Source organism: Parasteatoda tepidariorum, chromosome 6 (assembly GCF_043381705.1).
Source record: "Parasteatoda tepidariorum isolate YZ-2023 chromosome 6, CAS_Ptep_4.0, whole genome shotgun sequence".
Lineage (NCBI taxonomy): Eukaryota > Metazoa > Arthropoda > Arachnida > Araneae > Theridiidae > Parasteatoda > Parasteatoda tepidariorum.
In genome coordinates, this window is record NC_092209.1 from 69,848,248 (window position 1) to 69,867,521 (window position 19,274).

The 19,274-nt window shown below is 32.1% G+C and overlaps 1 protein-coding gene across 1 annotated transcript in view; it reads left to right on the forward strand.

Moving 5' to 3' along the window:
- Positions 1 to 14,932, forward strand: part of LOC107455429 (zinc finger protein 493-like) — a 26,766-nt gene extending 11,834 nt beyond the window's left edge. Inside the window, exons 6-8 of the mRNA XM_016072990.3 lie at positions 1,188 to 1,385; positions 4,460 to 4,700; positions 8,828 to 14,932. Coding sequence (XP_015928476.1) covers positions 1,188 to 1,385; positions 4,460 to 4,700; positions 8,828 to 11,304 — 2,916 coding nt within the window. The 3' untranslated portion in view covers positions 11,305 to 14,932. The remainder of the gene's footprint in view (positions 1 to 1,187; positions 1,386 to 4,459; positions 4,701 to 8,827) is intronic.
- The last annotated feature ends 4,342 nt before the right edge of the window (positions 14,933 to 19,274 follow it).

Here is a 19,274-nt window from a genome sequence, read left to right on the forward strand (position 1 = left end):
CTTTTTAAATGACCCCATTTTCTTTTTTTTTCTTATAACCGTCGTTGAACAGCCGACCTAATTTTGTGTTTACGACTACTAATGTTCAACTCCGCAGCCTTGCATTTTTGAGCCCAATTCAGAAGACAAGGGAATTCCTGGATTAAGTATTCGGAGAAATTTGCCTTCGTTGATACTTTGTGGTCTTTTCCACAAAGTATTAACGAAGGACTATCGTGGAGGACTTTTTGATGGAACTAATCCGCATTTGCGTTACATGGAGAGGAAGACCACGAGAACCTGCCGTGGTTAGGTAGACGGCAAGGGAGTTCTAACCCATGATGATCCATCTACCACTGAATATATTTCACGTCAGCACTGATGGAAGAATGTATTAAATAACATCAGGAACATGTTTTTTATTTTATTTTATAACCGTCGTTAAACAGCCGACCCAATTTTATGGATTTACGACTACTAATGTTCAACTCCGTAGCCTTGTAATTTTGAACCCAATCCAGAAGACAAGGGAATTCCTGGATTGAGTATTGGGAGAAATTTGCCTTCGTGGAGGAATTTTTGATGGAGCTAACCCGCATTTGTGTTACATGGAGAGGAATATCACGAGAACCTCCCATGGTTAACCTGACGGCAAGGGGACTCTAACCCATTATCCGTCAACCACTGATGATATTTTACTTCAGCACTGTGGTCAGTGCAAGCCGGATGCGGAATTCGTATCGACTGGGATTCGAACCCGGTTTGCCTCGTGTGAAGGCGAACGCTCTATCCCTTGAGCCATCGTGGCTCATCAGGAACATATTCGGATATCTAGGTTCAAAAATAGTAACATAACGTAAAAAAAAAAAGCATGAAATCTATTCCTAATGCTGCTGTAGCTCAGAGGATAGAGCGCTCGCCTCTCAATGAGGTTCCGCAAGCTCGAATCCTAGCGGGGCTGGTCGATACGATTTCTGCTCAAGGCTTGCACTGATTATACTGCTGACGTAAAATATCCTTGACAAATCATGGATTAGAATTCCCTGACTGTGGGTTGTTTTCATCCCCATTTAACACAAATGCTGGTTAGTTCCATGAAAAATATTCCTTGAAGGCTAGTTGGTCACGATGTTTAAGAAGTACCATTGTCTGATAATATTTTTATCATTGTCTGATAATGTTTTTATTTAATTGTCTCTTGTCTCTAGATTCCGGATAAATTACTGAAAACTCAAAAAGCTCAAGAAATTCCACAAAGTTTTGTACTCAGAAAATCCTCAGTTTCTGTAGTGAAATTCGGCGTTTGGACTGAAGAGGAACTTCCGACAGGAATTATTTTGGGTCCATGCAGAGGAAGAATTACTAAAAACTATTACGAAGCTGAAAATACTGGATACTTTTGGATGGTTATTCACATTATATTATATTGGAGTCAATAACTTAGCTAAAAATTTATCTGATAAAACATGTTTGTTATTTGAAATGTTTAAATATATTGATATTATTTTAAATACTTTTCTTAAAACAAATCTTAAAAATATTCATATTACGTTTCATAATTTTTAAATGAGTCTTCCAAAGTTCAATTTAGTTCGTTATTTTAAATGCTTCAAAAATAGTGATGTTGATTTTTATCTTTTCTTTATACAAATGATTTTAAAGTTTGTTAGACATTTTTTGTCATTTTAATATGAGCATCCGACGACGACCCCAGCCAGAGGTCCTTAGTTTGAATCCTGAGGCAGCCAAAAAACATCTCTTTCTCACACTCGCAATGATACTAAAAAGAATAAATCCCCTGTTAAGTGAGCAAGTAATAGAAGCAAAATTCTTTACTTTTTGTTCTTTGCGACTTTCTCTCAATTCAGCTTTATAATTTTTATAAGAAACAAATTTAGAGATATTGGAGTGCTAGGCATCTGCTAATGAGTCATTGACTTCTTTCTCTTATCTATTTCATTTGCATATATTCTTTTTGTTAAGAGTTTGTCAATTTCTGCCATTGGAAATAAAAAAAAAGTTTAAGGATTAAATAAATGATACCAAGAGAATAGAGATGTTTTTAAAAGGAGTCTTAGCAATTTTCTCTCATTTGTCTGTTCACTTTGTAAGAATAGTTTGCAGATGCTTAATTTTCTGTAGTATCCGTTGCCTTTCTGGAATGTTTCTGCTACCAAGCTGAGTGTGATTTCTATATTTCTTATACGAGGGTTGCTATTTATATTTCTGGCCTTGGCAACAGTAAGTGTTGCTAGGCAACCGCAGACGATTTTAATCTAAAGTTTGATATTTTTAAACATAAATTCATTTGTGTTGTTAACAGTAAATTGAAAAGTTCTTCTCTTTCAAAAAATGGAATTGAATCGTGAACGTTTTCGTGCCAATATTTTTCATAACTTTCGACGTGGATTGTCAAGACAAAAGTGTTTCGATGAACTTAATTCTTTATTCAGCGATAAAGCGCCATCCTACAACACTGTAAAAAATTGGTATAACGAATTTAATCGTGGTCGATGTTCGATCCAGGACGAATCCCGTATTTGTTAGATGATATCCGTTGTTGTGCCAGAAAAGATCGATGCTGTGCGTGAACTGATAAAGCAAGATCGTCATGTGACATACCGTGAGATAGAGGCGTCTTTGGACATTAGTATGACTAGCATCAATAAAATATTGCATGAACATTTGAGCGTAAAAAAAATTTGTTCGCGTTGGATCCCGCATAATCTGACAAACGCTCAAAAAAAGGCTCGTGTCGATTGGTGCAAGGAAATGTTGGAAAAATACGTTCAAGGTACATCAAAGGCTGTGTATAACATCTACACAGGTGACGAATCATGGATCTATGCATATGAGCCGGAAACAAAACAGCAATCAACTGTATGGGTCTTCCAAGACGAGGCAAAACCAACAAAAGTTGTTCGAGGAAGAAGCACATCGAAACAAATGATTGCCTGTTTCTACGGCATTAATGGTCATGTGGCAACAGTGGCGTTACAGCAACGCAGGACGGTCAATTCTGAATGGTACACGACCATTTGTTTGCCAGAAGTCATCGGAGAAATTCGAAAAAAGCAGAAGAACAGGCGAATCATTCTTCATCATGACAGTACGAGCTCTCACACATCGACTCAAACAAAGGCATTTCTGACGGAGCGAAAGATCGAACTGATGGGTCATCCGCCGTACAGCCCTGATTTGGCACCCAATGACTTCGTCTTATTCCCACACATCAAAAATAAATTACATGGACAACGATTTTCGACCCCCGAAGAAGCGATTGATGCATTCAAAACGCATGTTTTGGAGTTACCTCAATCGGACTGGAAAAAGTGTTTTGAAAATTGGTTCAAACGCATGTAAAAGTTTATTGATCAACATGGAGAATATTTTGAAAAACAATAAAACCAATTTCGATCCTACATATTTGTTTTTCATTATTAGGCCAGAAATATAAATAGCAACCCTTGTATGAATGATTTTAAGGTTTGTTAAATATGTTTTGTTGTTTCAACAAGTTTATTAACGTGCTTCAAACTTTTAACAAATTCAAAAATAAAATTGTTTTTAATTATTTTTTATAAAAATGATTTTACACGGTTTCGACAGATAATCTATTTTGCCATTTGAATAAAATATTGATACAATTGTAAAAAAAACTTAATAAGTATGATTTAAAAAACTATAGAATATGCTTATTTCAAATATTTCAAAATTGAATATATTGTTTTAAATGATTTTTTTTTCTATTCTGAATGACATCTATTCAAAACAGATTTTTTACAAAAAAAAGTTAAATTTTTTTCATAGATTCTTTGTAATAATGAATGATAATATAAAAGTATTCATAACATTTTAAATGACTTTTTACGTATCTAATTTTAAATAGTTTCAAATCACTTTACAAATTATGAAAGTAGCACATCAATATTTCAAAGTTTATCAGACATACTGTCCTGCTTTAAAAAAATTCACAAATCGTGATGTATTAGAATAAATTTTTAAGTTAATGTTTCCAAACAGTATCAGATATACTTCGCTAATACATTTGAGAATATTAATGCTACATACTTTGTCTAAACTTTATAAATATGCTATCAAAGCGTATGAAATATTTCAAAATTAATTATACGACTTAAGATATTATTTTATAATCAGGGTTTCAAAATTTGTCATTTTAAGTGTTTTGCTGTTTTTAGTATTTTAAAAAAATAATTTAATGTAATTTCGCGTAAATAGAGAAAATATTACTTTTTAATAATTTTATTTTAAAGATTTTAAATTTTGTCAAACAAGCTTTGGTATATCGAAGTATTTTAAAAATATTAATACATCTTTTAAAGTGCTACCGATATTTTTAAAATCTTCTTATACTTACTTTTAACAAATTTTAATATTAATAAAACCATTTAAGAGAATACCCGTGTTTTGTCAGCATTCTCAATTTGATAATTTTTTTTTATCAATTTATGTGCGTTAGGTAAGAAATTGTGGCAAAGAGAGAAGCTCCTGGAGAGAAACATCAAATTGGTTACGGTTTGTGAATTTTGCAGATTCTAAAGAAAATCATAATGTCATGGCCTTCCAGTATAAAAAAAGAATTTATTACAAGACTTGCAAACAAATTGAGCCTTTTCAAGAGCTCTTGGTGTGGTACAGTGACAATTACGCTACAGAACTGAGAATGTTCAACTTGGATGCTGAAAATGTTTCTGATAGTGGTAACTGATAAAATTCAATACCTTATAAGTTTATAATATAGGACACACTAATAAAGATGCAATGAAAGTGCAACAATATTATATAGCTATATATTTATTTTATTTTTATTATAATTTTCAAAACTATTTTAAATTACAATTCTCTTCGAAAATTTAAAAAAAAAAAAACATATTGTTTAGAAATTGAAAATACAAATGTATGAAATTTTCCCACAGATATGCAATTTAAAATCTGCACTTAAAAAAAAAATTACATAGTTTAAAATGAAGGTTTTAAAAAAAGAGAAATATGGATCGAAATTCGCGTTTATAAAGATGAACATAAATTTGTTATGCGTGTTTGAAAAACTGAAAAGAGCTCAAAATATGTATATATGAAAGTATATAAGAAATACGCGTGGACAATTATTTTAACTATTTTGTAACTTTCGTGAATAATATTTATTATAATTATTTTAAAGCAAGAAACACCAAATTTTCGAATACCTACTCAAGCTTTAGATTGATATTATTTAGCTTTAGATACGTATCAGCTTGACTAGGAAGTAGAAGTGGTCGGTGCGCAATTCTGACTACATTAAAACCATCAGTCTTTTGGTCACGAAATTACAGAGTTTAAAATTCCATGTCACCCTACTGCTCAATTGTCTGTTGCGGGAATGATTTACTTTTTTAAAATTATTTTTACTTCATAAGTTTAAATATGAGTTATTTTAAATTACACAAGCCTGCGAAATTGAACTTTTTAAAAAATACAAGAGAAGTTATTGTTGATTTATATGTTATTTGATGCGCTGATTTCGAAAATGACCTTCATTTTCCCCAATCACATCAGGATTTTTATGAAATCGATATTAATGGTTTTACTAAAATCCTATTTGGAAAGGAATTCTCTCAAGCAATTTTGCATGTACTATCCGGTAACTGTTCTCTTTATTCATTTTGATCTATGTAAAATTTAATCTTGTGAAAGAATACTGATTTTTGAGCTATCAGCAAATTTTTTATAGGTTAAAATGAATAAAAAATACTGTTACCAGACCGCAGAAGTCACCTCTGGTCGAGAGAAAAACAATACTTGAAAAAACCTTGTGTTCAAACCTGTTACATCAGTTTCTAGAAGAAAATCACCAACATGCCATTTTAATTTGTTTTTATTGAGATAACTTACGTAAAATTGACGTTTAACCAAGAATAACAAATATTGTGCATGTGTATATGAAAACTTGAAACAAAAAACAAAACAAACAAAGCAAGCAAAAACAAAAAAGAAAAGTTTCTGTTTAAGTATATACTCGTTTTCCTCTGAAACTTATTTTTGATGATCTTCTTTTATGCTTAATCTCGGGTTTATCCCGAGCAATCATCCAACAGTAGTCAGCGAACATGTTCTTGTCTCATCTTCCTTGATATTTACGCTCCATATTCTTGACTGATTTCTTGATGGAAACTTTCCCCTTGTTCTTCGCTGACTGCTCCTAAATTTTCAGGGAAAAAGTCCACGTGAATGAAGAAAATGCATTTTTACACTCATGGAGCAATCCAACGTTTTAAATTTGTCCAGAATTTTCATTACAATTTCCTTATAATCAGGATCCTTGTAATAACCCAGAAATTTACTGACGACACCCTTGAAAGCAACCCAAGCTTCTTTTTCCGTTTCTGTCATGTTAGTCTCAAATTCTTTATCCTTCATGAGTTTGCAGATATCTGGATCAACAAATATTCCTTCTTTCAACTTAGCTTGGGATAAACCTGGAAACTTTTTGCACAGGTATTTGAAACAATTGCCATCTTTTGGAGCAGCATTGAAAAACTGCTTCATTACACCTAATTTTATCTGTGGCGGAGGTAACAATACTTTTTTCAGATCAACTAAGCTGTTTCGAATAATGTTCTTGATGCCTGGTTCAAGATTTTGTCTTTTCGGCCATTCTTTTTTGACCCAAAGTTGAGTCTTGTCTCGGCTGTCCCACTCACAAATGAAACATGGGTTATTTAGAAATGCCCCTTGTTGACCAAGAAGCATGGAGATAATTTTCAAATCACCGCAAATGGTCCAACTGTGGTCGATATAATTTATTTTGTTCGGGACGAGAGCCAGGTTTTCGAAGCGTTCTTTTAAATATACTGAGTGTCCAACTAGTACTGATGCATACTGTCTCCTATGATAAAGAAGAACATCCTTGAGGCTTCTTTCAGAGGAATCTATAAACAGCCTCCACTCATCTTTATTGTAGATGACATTAAATTTGCTCATCAATCCAGGAACATCAGAACAATAGACCAAGTTCTCTTCAGCAAAGTACTTAATAAATTCCTTTTCACGATTCCTGTACCAATAAAAAGATGTTCCTTTGGCCAATAAGTTTTTTTTCTTTCTGTCAGGAGCCTAATAATTCAGCTGCCTCTTTCAAAAGGCCAAGATCTCTAGTCAGATCACTAAGCTCAACCTGAGACGAGGGCTGAGGTAAACCGGCTAGAAATGTTTATATTCGATATCGGAGCCTTGAACTTCTAGATGTTCTGAGTCTTGAAGACTCTGAAGAAATGATTGGTAATTCAGTTGGAGGCAAAGGCACATCAGGTCCATGCTATCAGGATAAGATATTAGTCTTTGATTTTTCCGGTTATACCCACGAGCATGGCAGGAACAAAAATAACAATCATCAAAGTGGTTTTGGGGCTCCCTCCACGTCACAGGAATTCCAAATCGTAAAGCAGTCTTCCTTCCTTTATGCCATAAGCGTAGATCATTGAGACACTGCATACAAACTTTATGAGGTGCCCAAGATTTGTCCTGATCTCCGAGTTTTATGTCAAAATATGCGAGATAAAGTTGTCTTACATAATCTATAATGCTCCTCATGCGATTTTTAACAACACTATATTCGCCGCATGTATAACAAAAATCATCTGGGAAATTTTCACATTGTCTTGAACTCAAAGCCATGTTGCATGAAACACACAGAAAAAAGCAAACGTCAAAATGACTCCCTATTAAGCTTGCTAGTGTTTCTGAGAGGTCAGCGAACCTAGATAAGGATTCTCGCGACGCTATTGGCAGAGAGAGATTGTTACAGAGAGTGGGACGGTAACAGGAAGTAGTGATAGAGGGGTACTTTTGTAGATTTGACCAGAGTAGGATGCTGGTCAGTCAAGAAGGGAAGAAATTCAAAAACAAAACTTTTTTATGGTAAATGTTCATAAAAATTCCAGTAAAATTGAATTTTTCTAAAAAACGTGACGTGATGGACATTTTTCATTATTATTTTTCATTTCAGCACCAAAAAATACATTAAGTTCAGCTGTCAGACCTCTTGTATTTTTTTCATCGCAGGCCTGTGTTATTAAAGTAAACGTTCAATTAATGTCTTTTTTCCGAGTACTTTTTTTACAAGCTGTTTTATTCAGTTATTTTCTTCCGGCAACCGCTGCAGCAGACATGCAAATTTTTTTTATTGATTGAATTCAGTTTTGTTTTATTTGCAAGTTAAACATTTCGTTATTAAAAGTCAACGTAAAAGTATCATTTCATATTTACTAGCAGTTTGTTTAGTTTAGTTTATGAAACACATTTAAAAGTGTTCTAACTCTGACGTATAGTTCTTATGTATAGTTCAGATGCGTAATTCTGAGACAATATATCACTTCGTGTTTCCGAAAATGTATTTCTTGTTAAGCATTTAGTTTTATTTTTATAAATAAGAATTTCTAAAATTGGAAACCTAAAATTTGTTTGAAAATTTCTCAACGGAAAGTGTTGATTCCAATAGAATAACTAATATTTCATAGATATCTTCAGAACATTTGGCAATAGCAAAAGAAAAAAAAGTGAAAAATATATTTTAGTTTTAATGAAAAATATTTTTTGAAATGGTGCTTATACGCAACAGCTTAGGCAGAAAATGGGTAAAAGGAAAAATAATGCGTTACTAAGAAATTTCAGTAGAATTTTTCCCAGGAGCTTTGCGCGTGCAGGATATAAAATTATAATTAAACAAAAACTACACCCTACTCAAAAGTTTAAATATGAACATTATTTAAAAAAATAAAGAAATTTTTCAAAAATTTTTTTTTTAAGAATAATTGCATTTTAATTTATTTAAATTGTTTATCTTCTGCAGATGCAGTTAAGAAAGTTTGGTGTGATGCAAAAAGTATCATGTTTAATCCTCTGGATCAAGAGCTACAATCTAATTCTGCTGTTAAAGAAAACAAATGTGTTACATTTGAATATTCCACAGACAAAGCCCTACTTCGCGAACGCCATTGCCCTGAATCAAAAAAAGCAGAAGCTCAAACTTACGATTGCCCCAATTGTGAAAAAGTCTTTTTGCAAATAGAAAAGCTTCAGAGCCAAGGTCGCTATTTTGAACAATCAATTTCTTGCGATGTTTGTGGGAGAGCTTCAAAATGGCAACCACCCCCTCTGTCTCTAACTAACAATACTAAGGAAAAAAACTATCCTTGCAACATCTGTGGAAAAAGATTTAGTCAGGCTGGAAATCTCGAAATACACACACGGATACACACGGCTGACAGGCCTTTCAAGTGCCCTTATTGTAAGCACAGCAGCATACAATCATCGCATATGCGCCAGCACGTGATTGTCAAACATACTAAAAAGTATCCAATTCACTGTCTAGACTGTGGTAAAGGTTTTATACGTCCGGGTCGTTACGAACATCATATTAGAAAGAGACACTCAGATGTCAAAAAGAAGCCAAAGCCAGTCAGAAGGAATACAAATTCTGGTGCTAATAAGATCCGTCATAAACTGAAATGTGATTTTTGTGAATATACTTGTTTTCGAATTTTTTATCTCCAGAAGCATTTGAATTCGAAGCACAAAGAAGACGGTGTGGTCAAAATGTTTCAAGCTTCCGCTGATTTCGCTGAACATCTTCAAGACAACCAGGCATCATGTAGTAAGGATTCTTCGTTGATCATAAATGAAATTCCAGACGGTAATTTAGAAATTGATGAGAGGAAATCACGTAAAAGGAAAAGGAGCGATAACACAATATTAACTAGTCACCGTAAAAAACCAAGACGTAACACTGTGCCGGAAATAGCTCAGGAAACGATTGAAGTGGCTAAAAACTTGGATTCGTCTGTTAAAAACCTAAAGGATAGCGAAAATAGTCTTGTGCAGTTAGAAGTGGGAGTTAATCATTTGGAAAATGGACTCGTGCAATCAAAAACGGATAATAATCAAGCGCATTTTACCAGTGAAAATACTGATGATTTGAAAAATAGCCTTATAGAACTGCAGAAAGGCGGAAAGCCATATAAATGTCCACAATGTGAATATATATGCAACTATTTCCAAAGTCTCACTCAACATATCATTTGCAAGCACACGAAGCGCTATCCTTACACGTGCGCTGAGTGTGGCAATGGATTTACGAGGCCTGTACGTCTTCAAAGACACATTGATAACGTCCATGCAAGAATCCGAGAACTTAAAGCTAATACTAAAGATTCTGGAATCAAAAGAAAGAAACAGAAAGGTAAAAACAAAGTCATTGTAACTAGGAACAGGAAACGCAAAGTTGTTGATACTGAAAACGGTCTCGCAAAGAAGAGACGTAGGGGAAAGAAAGGTGAAGGCGTTGCTGAAAAAGATCAAAAACCTTTTGTTTGTTGCTATTGCAGCTATGCATGCTACCGTCCAACGCATTTGTCGCGGCATATCATTAAGGAACATACTCATGATTATCCATACGTGTGTCCTCAGTGCAACGAAGGATTTGTGATACCCAAAGAACTAAGAGACCATTTTTCATCGAAACATGCAAATGTTAAATCGACAAATCGCTTTCAAAAACCTAGTCAAGCTTCTTTTAAAGCAGCAGAAGTCAATACTCAACCGTCTAGTGAGCAAGAGAAAATTATGAAACAGGAAAATAAGGAACAGATTATTAATGAAGAAAATAAGAAAACGAATAAGAAAGCAATCATTCAAAGAGATAATCAGAGACCGGTTATGAATCAAAAGAAAAAGGTCTTAGTCATCAGGCAAGATAATAATGAAGAAGTTATTGAGCAAGACAATAGGAAACCAGTTATTGAAAAAGACAATAAGGAGGTAGTTATCAAGCAAGAGTCCAAAAAACCAGTTCGTTTAGATGGGATGAGCCATTTCAAGTGTCCACACTGCACTTATGCGTGTATTTTAGCGCAACATCTAACCCAACACGTCATCGCCGCACATACGTCAGACCATTCTTACGCATGTGTTCAATGCGTAGAACGCTTCAGTAACCCGTTCCGTCTCCGACATCACTTTAAAGAAATCCATGTCGCCAAACGAAATGAATGTCGACCTATAAAAGAAGAAACGACTAAAATTGTAAAAAAATCATCCAAAAAATCCAAAACCCCACAAATTTCGAAGATCCACGCGTGCCAATATTGTGAGTACAAATGTTCCAAAATTCAACAACTCACTCAACATGTCATCGTTCGCCACACTAAGGAGTATCCATTCTATTGCCCTAAATGCAAAAAAGGCTATACTCGAGTTGCGCGATACAATCTTCATGTGGTAAAATGCAAAGGAGTGAAGACAGGAAAAATAGCTGCATATAAAGATTGAAGGGATTTCGGGTATTTACTTTCCAATAAGTAAAAGAACAGATAGTTGAATATTACTTTAAACCAGATTAGAGTTTTTGTTGTCCTAAACTGGTTTTGGATTTAACAAGTGATATTTACTGCTCAAAATCTATCAAAATTGTCTTGGGATTTGCTGTTCAAAACTGAATTATAGTTATTCTGAAAAATGGTTAAACTTAAAACACTTACTACACGTAAAAAAGAAACATCCAACTAAATTTTTGACTGATATTTAATTTTAAAAACTAATTGCAGATCAATTGAAACCTCACAATCGATTTTACTTTAAAGTTTAAATTAATAAAATATATAATTGTATTTATATAACTATGATTTCAAATAGTACCCATAAATCTTTGTTATTAAAGTATATATTAGATTTGAATAATTGAAACAAAAGCATCCGTTTCTATTTTTTTGAAATACCTTCTGTTAAAAATTGTAGTTTAATTGGTACATATTTTGTTTTCCTGTTATAGTTTTTACCTTGTTCAAAATTGTTTAACGTTATTCAAGTAAAACTACTGCACATTATCTTTTTTTAGTAGTTTAAGAAAGATAAAAGGAGCTAGTGCCTTTAATGTAATTGTTTCTTATTAAAAATATTTTAAATACATGTATGCATATTTAATAAAAGCGTAATGTAACTTAATAGTGTCAATTTTGAATTATAGTTTAATAACCTTAATAAAACTTCTACGAAATTTAGCTATAAAAGATTTTGGGTATTTTGAGACAGTTTTGTCTTGAGTTTTGGAAGTAAAGGTTAAAACAATGATTTTTATTTTTTATATATATATATATATATATATACATATAATTTTATCAAAAGGCAAAACTTGACACACCATTTAAGTATAAATTATTGAAGAAAGTTTTTTGAATCTTTGTAGATTCACTATATCAAAATTCTGAGTAGTGATAAACGTTCAAAAGTAAAATATTGAAATAATGGTTTTTAATTTTTCTATAGATTTTACTATGTCAAAAGTGTATGAAAATTAGATGTATTGTACTAGGCTGTATAACGAGTCCAAAAACTATTATGATTCGAAAAACTTATAAAAATTAACGGAAACAGGTTAAATTCTATTGTTCCTGCATTCCGTTAGGGAACGAGTTTTTTTTTTCTTCTTAAGTTTGAAAATTTGTTCATCAACACATGGCTGCACTGAAAACCCTATAAGAGTGTTTTATTTTATTTTATTTTATTTTATTTATTTTTTATTTAAATACCACTATTTGCATCAAGAACGTTTGCGCAATCAGAAGGCAAATGTTACAGACGACCAAGCGAATATTAAAAAAAAATGGTCTGAGATGCAGTAGAAAATATTGTTATACATATTTTTTTCTACCAGCAACGCCATCTGTTAGCGTACTTTGCAACGAGTTTTGAAGTTTGACGAGAATAAAGTTCCTCGTTTCCTTGGAATTCATCGAACCATACATTTCTATCCGCTTTTCAATTTATTTTTTAAATGATTGGCTACTTTTAGGATGCTCGGCAACGTGAACATTAAGACTAAGTGAACTTGTGTTTAAATAGTTCGACCTGAAAAACGCACTAGCATGCTTTGTTTCATAAATTTTCACTGTATTTTGTTTCATCATATTTTTTGGGTGCAATTCTTGGTCTTTAATACGGCAAGATTTTATTCTAAAAATAATGTTTATTAACTAAGTGAACGGATATTAAAAACACCCGTCACAGGTTTTAAAACATTCGCTTTACCCTATACTTATTTGTGTTTAATTTTTGCTGTCTTGTTCTCATCTTCTTGTACTTTAATAGAGAAATATTTTATACCACGAAAAAAATTTCTTGACCCATGTTTCTAAACATTTCTGCTAACCCTTATCATTCTTTACTCTATTTATTGTTATTTTGTGCACGAATTTATTGTTGTTCAAAAGGGAATTTTTACAACATTCAGATAAATATTTATCCTATCTCAGGTTTAAAATCATTCGTAATAGACTATAATAATTTGAATTTATTTATTTATTTCTTGACGTTTTGTGCATGAATTTTTTTCTTTTTGTATAGTATCAAGGTTTATTGGCTTTGCTGAATATCATTAAAACTTGCGGCATGCTAAAGCATTTATGCTAACCATTCTCACTTTTATTTAACCTGTTTCTAGATATTTTTTGCTTGCATTTATTGTTTTTTTAGTGAAAAAATTTGCCTTACATTAAGATTGATGTTTATTGACTTTGCGTACGGTAATTGAAGAAATCCTGTTGCAGGCTTTAAGCCATTTGAATAAACTTAACCTGCCCCAGGTATCAAAACATTTGCACTAACCTCGTTTAATTTGTATTTATTTATTGATGTTAAGTTAATTCGAAAAGCATTTTGTACCACTCATAAGTCAATGTTTATTAACTTTATAAATTATCATTCAAATTTTTTTACATAAAGTTTAAGCCTTTTAGGTTAAATATTTTCATTCTTATTTACTTTAAGTTTCTTAATATTTTATACATATATTTGATGTAGATACAAACAGAAAAAAAAATGCGTATTAGTGCATTTTAATTTCGTTTTCGCTCAAGTTTTAAGACATTTCTGTTAACTGTTATCAATTTTAAGTACTTCATCTTTTTTAAAGTTTTATGCATGCAATTGTAAAGTTGAAGAAAAAACTTCGTTAAAATGAATATTTATAATTTTTTTAAAGGCTAATTAAAAAGAAAGCTTTTCATAGGCTTTGAAACATTTGTTATAACTTGCTCTGATTTGTATTTATTTATATTTTGCCCACCCATCCTTTGTTGCTTAATAGATAAACGCTTTGTACCACTCATAAATCAATGTTTATTGTTTTTATACGAGGTCATTAAAATGTTTTTGGCACATTAATCCATTATGTTCTAATCATTTTCATACTGTTTCTTGACACTTTGTGCATGCATTTATTGTTGTTTTATCGAAAATTTTTCACCGCATTGAAATTAATGCTTAATGACTTTGAAAAACCTTTTTCAGGTTGTAAAACATTTTTATAACTTGTTTTTTTATTAGTGTTGTTTATTTCTATTTTGTGCATGTTATTTAGTACAACAAAATTCTTTTCTAAGTGAATATTTTGTTTATTTATTTTGTGCATACAAGGTCATAAAGAATTACTTAAAAGTATAAATTATCTGTGGTATTTGCAGTAATTATTCGTAAATACAATTTTTTTTTCTTAAGAACATTGACATGCATGTGTTTTTTAGTATTATTCGCAAAAGCAAGAATTAAGTAGAAAAGTACAAAAACCTTATACTATCAAGTTTCTTCATTTGCGTTTATAATAAAAGTCTTCTTGGTTTTTCTAAATAATGGACATAAAACGTAACAAACGCGACTGAGAAACGTAAGACATTAAAAAAAACTAAGCATATAAAAAAAACTGTAGGTAACTGTGCCTGGTGAACATGAGCAAAATCATGAAGACAATCTAAAATCTTACTTGAAATACATTATTTTTGCCAAAACGTTCTTAAAACTGTATTTTTTACTCAAATAGCATTGATTGTTCATTTACTTATGCGTAATAATAGCGAAGTTATATTGGTATTAATATTTGTGTATATTTTGTAGCAAAATTTGCTTTTTTTTTGAATAACAATAAAAAGTTTAGCATGAGAAGCTTAGTTCCTTATTTTATATATTTATGTATATATATTCTATATTCAAATTTTATACAATTTTATATTTTGTGAGTCTAATAAATTATGAATCTAAAAAATGTGAATCTAGAAATTGTGAATCTAAAAAATGATTCCTCATTACTTTCAAAAGACGTAGAGGGAATTTTCTATGGTGGTAGAAATTTGTGATGCGCTTTAGGATTTTCGTTTTGTTATAAGTATTACAAACTTAGAATTGTTTTTCTCCTTTTAAGTTCATTTAAAAAGCGTAGTTTTTAAAATGTTTTATTTTATTCCATTATTTATTCTTTTTAGTTATGTGTCTGTTAGTTTTGTCGGAGAGCTGTCGAAATTACTATTGTTGAAAAAGAGAGATAAATTTTGCTTGCAACATTAAGAAGCAATTCTAACAAGCATTACCATTTGGCACGAAGCTCTAGCTGAAATTTGAGCACTCTACTTAATTAGAAAAGTGATCGAATTTTGATGTGTTGAAATTGTATTTAAAGATTAATTCTGATTCTGGTTACAACGGCAAGGAAAAGATTTTAAACTTGTATTATCATCCAGCACTAAGCTCGAATTTAAATTTGAGTAATCTAGCTAAACGAAAAGTGCTGGGAATTTCGATTCATGATAAATTCAGTTGGAACGACCTAAATCTTGTCTTGTCATCTAGCATAAAACTTCAATTAAAATTTGAGGTATTTGACTAGCTGAAAACGGTCAAGTTTTGGCTCGGTACCATATCGTGACAATTTCTGCTTGTAACGGCCTAGATACAGTTAAAACTTGCGCTCTCTTCAGATACCTGTAGAAAATATTTGAGTTTTCTGGTTAGTTAAAAAATTATCAAAATTTCAATTTCAAGATTGTCTTAGCATTAAGATGAAAGCAATTCAATAAAAACGTAGTAAAATCACGGAAGGATTTCTTCTTTTCAGCAAGTAGACATAGTCGATGGTCAATGGGAAGGAATGAGACAGCAACGATATACAGTTTGGATATTTTATTTTATAACAGGCGTTAATCAGCTGACCTAATTCTGATTTTGCGATGTTCAATTCCATACCTGGTAATTTTGAACCCAATCAAGAAGACAAGGTAACCCCTGGATCAAGCACTGCGACAAACTAGCCTTTGTGGAGCTTTTCTATGAACCTAATCCGGATTCGGTTAGCCCGACGGCAGGGGTATTCTATCACATGATCTGTTTACCACATCGCGAACCGAGAGAAGAATTCGAGTTAATCAGCCATCTCTGGAATTCGGACCTGGGAAACCTTATTGGGAGGCGAACGCTCAATCCTGTGAGCCACAGCGGTTTCAATTCGGATATTCGGTCCGTAGCACTATTTCCATTTTATGTTAATTTTTTTAAAAAAGAATTTCTTTTTCTAGTTTGGCAACAAGGACGGCACGCCGGAAAATCAAATCGCCCGTCAAAACTTGGTGGTATTTTTAAAACTCATTCATTAAGACTGCCCCTAATCCAGGGGAAAACTATTATGATAATTAACATGCAAGTGTATTCTTATGTAATAAAAACTGATTGTTGGTTTAGAATGCAGGTAGTACCGCAATTACGAACTTTAATCTATATATCTTTACAAATTCTTATCAAAAGGAAATAAAAAATTTATGCACATTAAGTGCACAAATTAAGACACAAAAACGCTATCGAAATCTAAAGAAACAAGACTGAGGGAGGCGGGACTGAAAACTTCAAAACCTGTTTAAGATTGCTGGATGAAAGAGAGAGTAGTTGAAAAAGGAGATTGTTATAAACACTACCTAATTTTATCTGAGAATCAAACTAGTTAAAACTTTTTTTCTAACTGCTTATCTCAATAATAATAAAACCAATTTCGATTGCGTGGTTGTTTATTTAAATATTAAATTGTGACTCATAATGCGCATTATCTTTTTAATTCATTTTTGTGAAGGATTCTGAAAATAAACTTTAATTGCTGTTATTAATTTTTTTTCTTCCAAACAGAAAAAAAATTGACCCACAGTTCCGGGGGTTGGAGAGCGAGTAGGGTGCTGAGTCTCCCAGTTAATATATATTTTCGAAAATATACATAGGTAAGCAGATGGTTACCTCTGAATTTCTTAAGGTAATAAAAAATAGCGTGGGTGCAAACATATAGTGTACAAAATTAAAGGTTTGAGGCAATATAACTACACGCTACGCTTTTCGTCAAGGCGACATTTTTTACAGCAAGCTGTTCCTGAGTATTGTTTCCAAACAAACAATTTAAAAGTTTCCAGCCCATCCACTTGGCAACAGCACATTACACGGAAACATTTATTCACCTACTTGGAAATCGCAGTGTTATGCGCAAAAACTTTTCCTAAGAAATTGCTCTCCTGAACTACTTGAAAATGTGACTTATCATTACATTGTTCCAAGCCCTTCATAGATACGGAATGTTTTCTGATTGATTTTATTGTTATTTATCTTGTAAATCATTAAAACAATGCAACTTTAAAGCAAGTTTATGCATTTCTAAAATATCTTGACTGTATTTATACAGTGGGGTATTTGTTATGGATTATTTTGTACAAAATAATGAACGATATATAATTTTATTAATTCGAAGCTTTTTTTTTGTTGCATATTCCCTTTCCAGTTCGAAATACGAAAATCCCCTAAGTTGCAATTTCTTTTTCGCATCTAACAATATCAAAAAGATTTAGAACGTTATTAAAGGTAATAAGGAATGAAAAAAAAAAAAAAACTCTCGGCAACCCTTGTCGCCGACTGTATTGATTCTATGGCGCCAAATTAAAGACAAAAGACGCGTGTTTTCTTATTTTTGGAGGTTCGTTAACAGATAGATGAAGATGATAATGAGAGCTTAATCAGCCTACCCTGGCGACCTTTACATTCTTTCAAGGAAAAACAACAGCCTCTTCTTTTGTCTTTTTTTTACTGAGAAAGAAAAAAAATCTCAATAGTTTTTATTTTTTTTATAGTCGTCCAAATCGTCTTTTAAAAAACGACGATCTTGCCGTTAGCATTTTTGGGAAGAAAAATTTTTCGAATTAAAAAGGAATAATTTATGTTTTAATCAATCTAAAAATATATTTCGAATTATTTCCTATGAAATAAAAGCCTATGAAAGAAATATATTTCGAATTATTTCCTATGAAATAAAAGCTAAACACAATAACAAAAACTATTCAGGCACACCATGAAATATGATTCAATAGAGCAGTGTTTCCCAAAGTGTGGTACGCGTACCCCCAGGGGTACGGGAACATTTTAGAAGGGGTACGCGTTCTTATGCAAAATATCTTGTAACAAACGAAATTTTCAAAAAAATTTATTTAAAATCAAAGTTAGCCTTGAAAATTTACGATAACGTATTTTTCTATTGGCTATTTTTTGCAGAGTTAACAGTTAATAATTAGTGGTGTCAACAGTCAGTTGTGATTTTTAATTTTTGTGCAATTTTTGGTTGTAAAAAATACATTCATTCTTTTTATTAATGGTACACAGCGTTACGAAAAATTCAGAAGGGGTACACAAAAGTCATAAGTTTGGGAAACACTGCAATAGAGGATACGACACCAACCAACCAAAAGCTAAACTAATTCCTAATTTCACAATTGTTTTAATTTTTGAGATGACTATGTCAGCAATGCACCATGGACTTAGTAAAAGATGTCAGACTCAGGAAAGGACAAATTATGGATTTCTTTGGGTCAAGCTTTAAGCTTCCATGTGAACTATTTATTTATTGCTGCACATAAATGCAGCCCCTTGCCTGCCCAAACTTCCCTTGAATCTATAAGACTAATGATCCACAAATTGTTAGAAGAAAAACGTACTTGGAAGCAATAACATACAAATGATTTTTAATAAAAAATTAATAAATCTCACAAAATGAATGAGCTGTTCTAATTTCTTAAATTAAATAAGAGAAATTTTTTATTGGTTAATGTTATTATCTGATTGATTCTACGAAATAATTATTGTATTTTCCAATTGAATGAAAAAAAAATTTTCACAGGAGAAATTAAAAATTCAAAACAAACGTATTGGGCAGGATAAAGTATTAAAAGAATTTTTTTTTAAAATCAAGGCTAAATTTTTCCACCATTTTCTGTGGTGCTTTTAGGCAATTGCCTAGTTTTATGCCCACCCCTATATGCTATCTTGTACGCTTATTACAAAGTACGGCTTAAATGCCCCTGTAAGTTGAAAAAATTAGATAGCGCAAGTTTAAAGAACATATCACAAAAATATGTCTAGGTTTTCGGTAGGACCTGCTACGAAAACTGCTCGGACAAGAA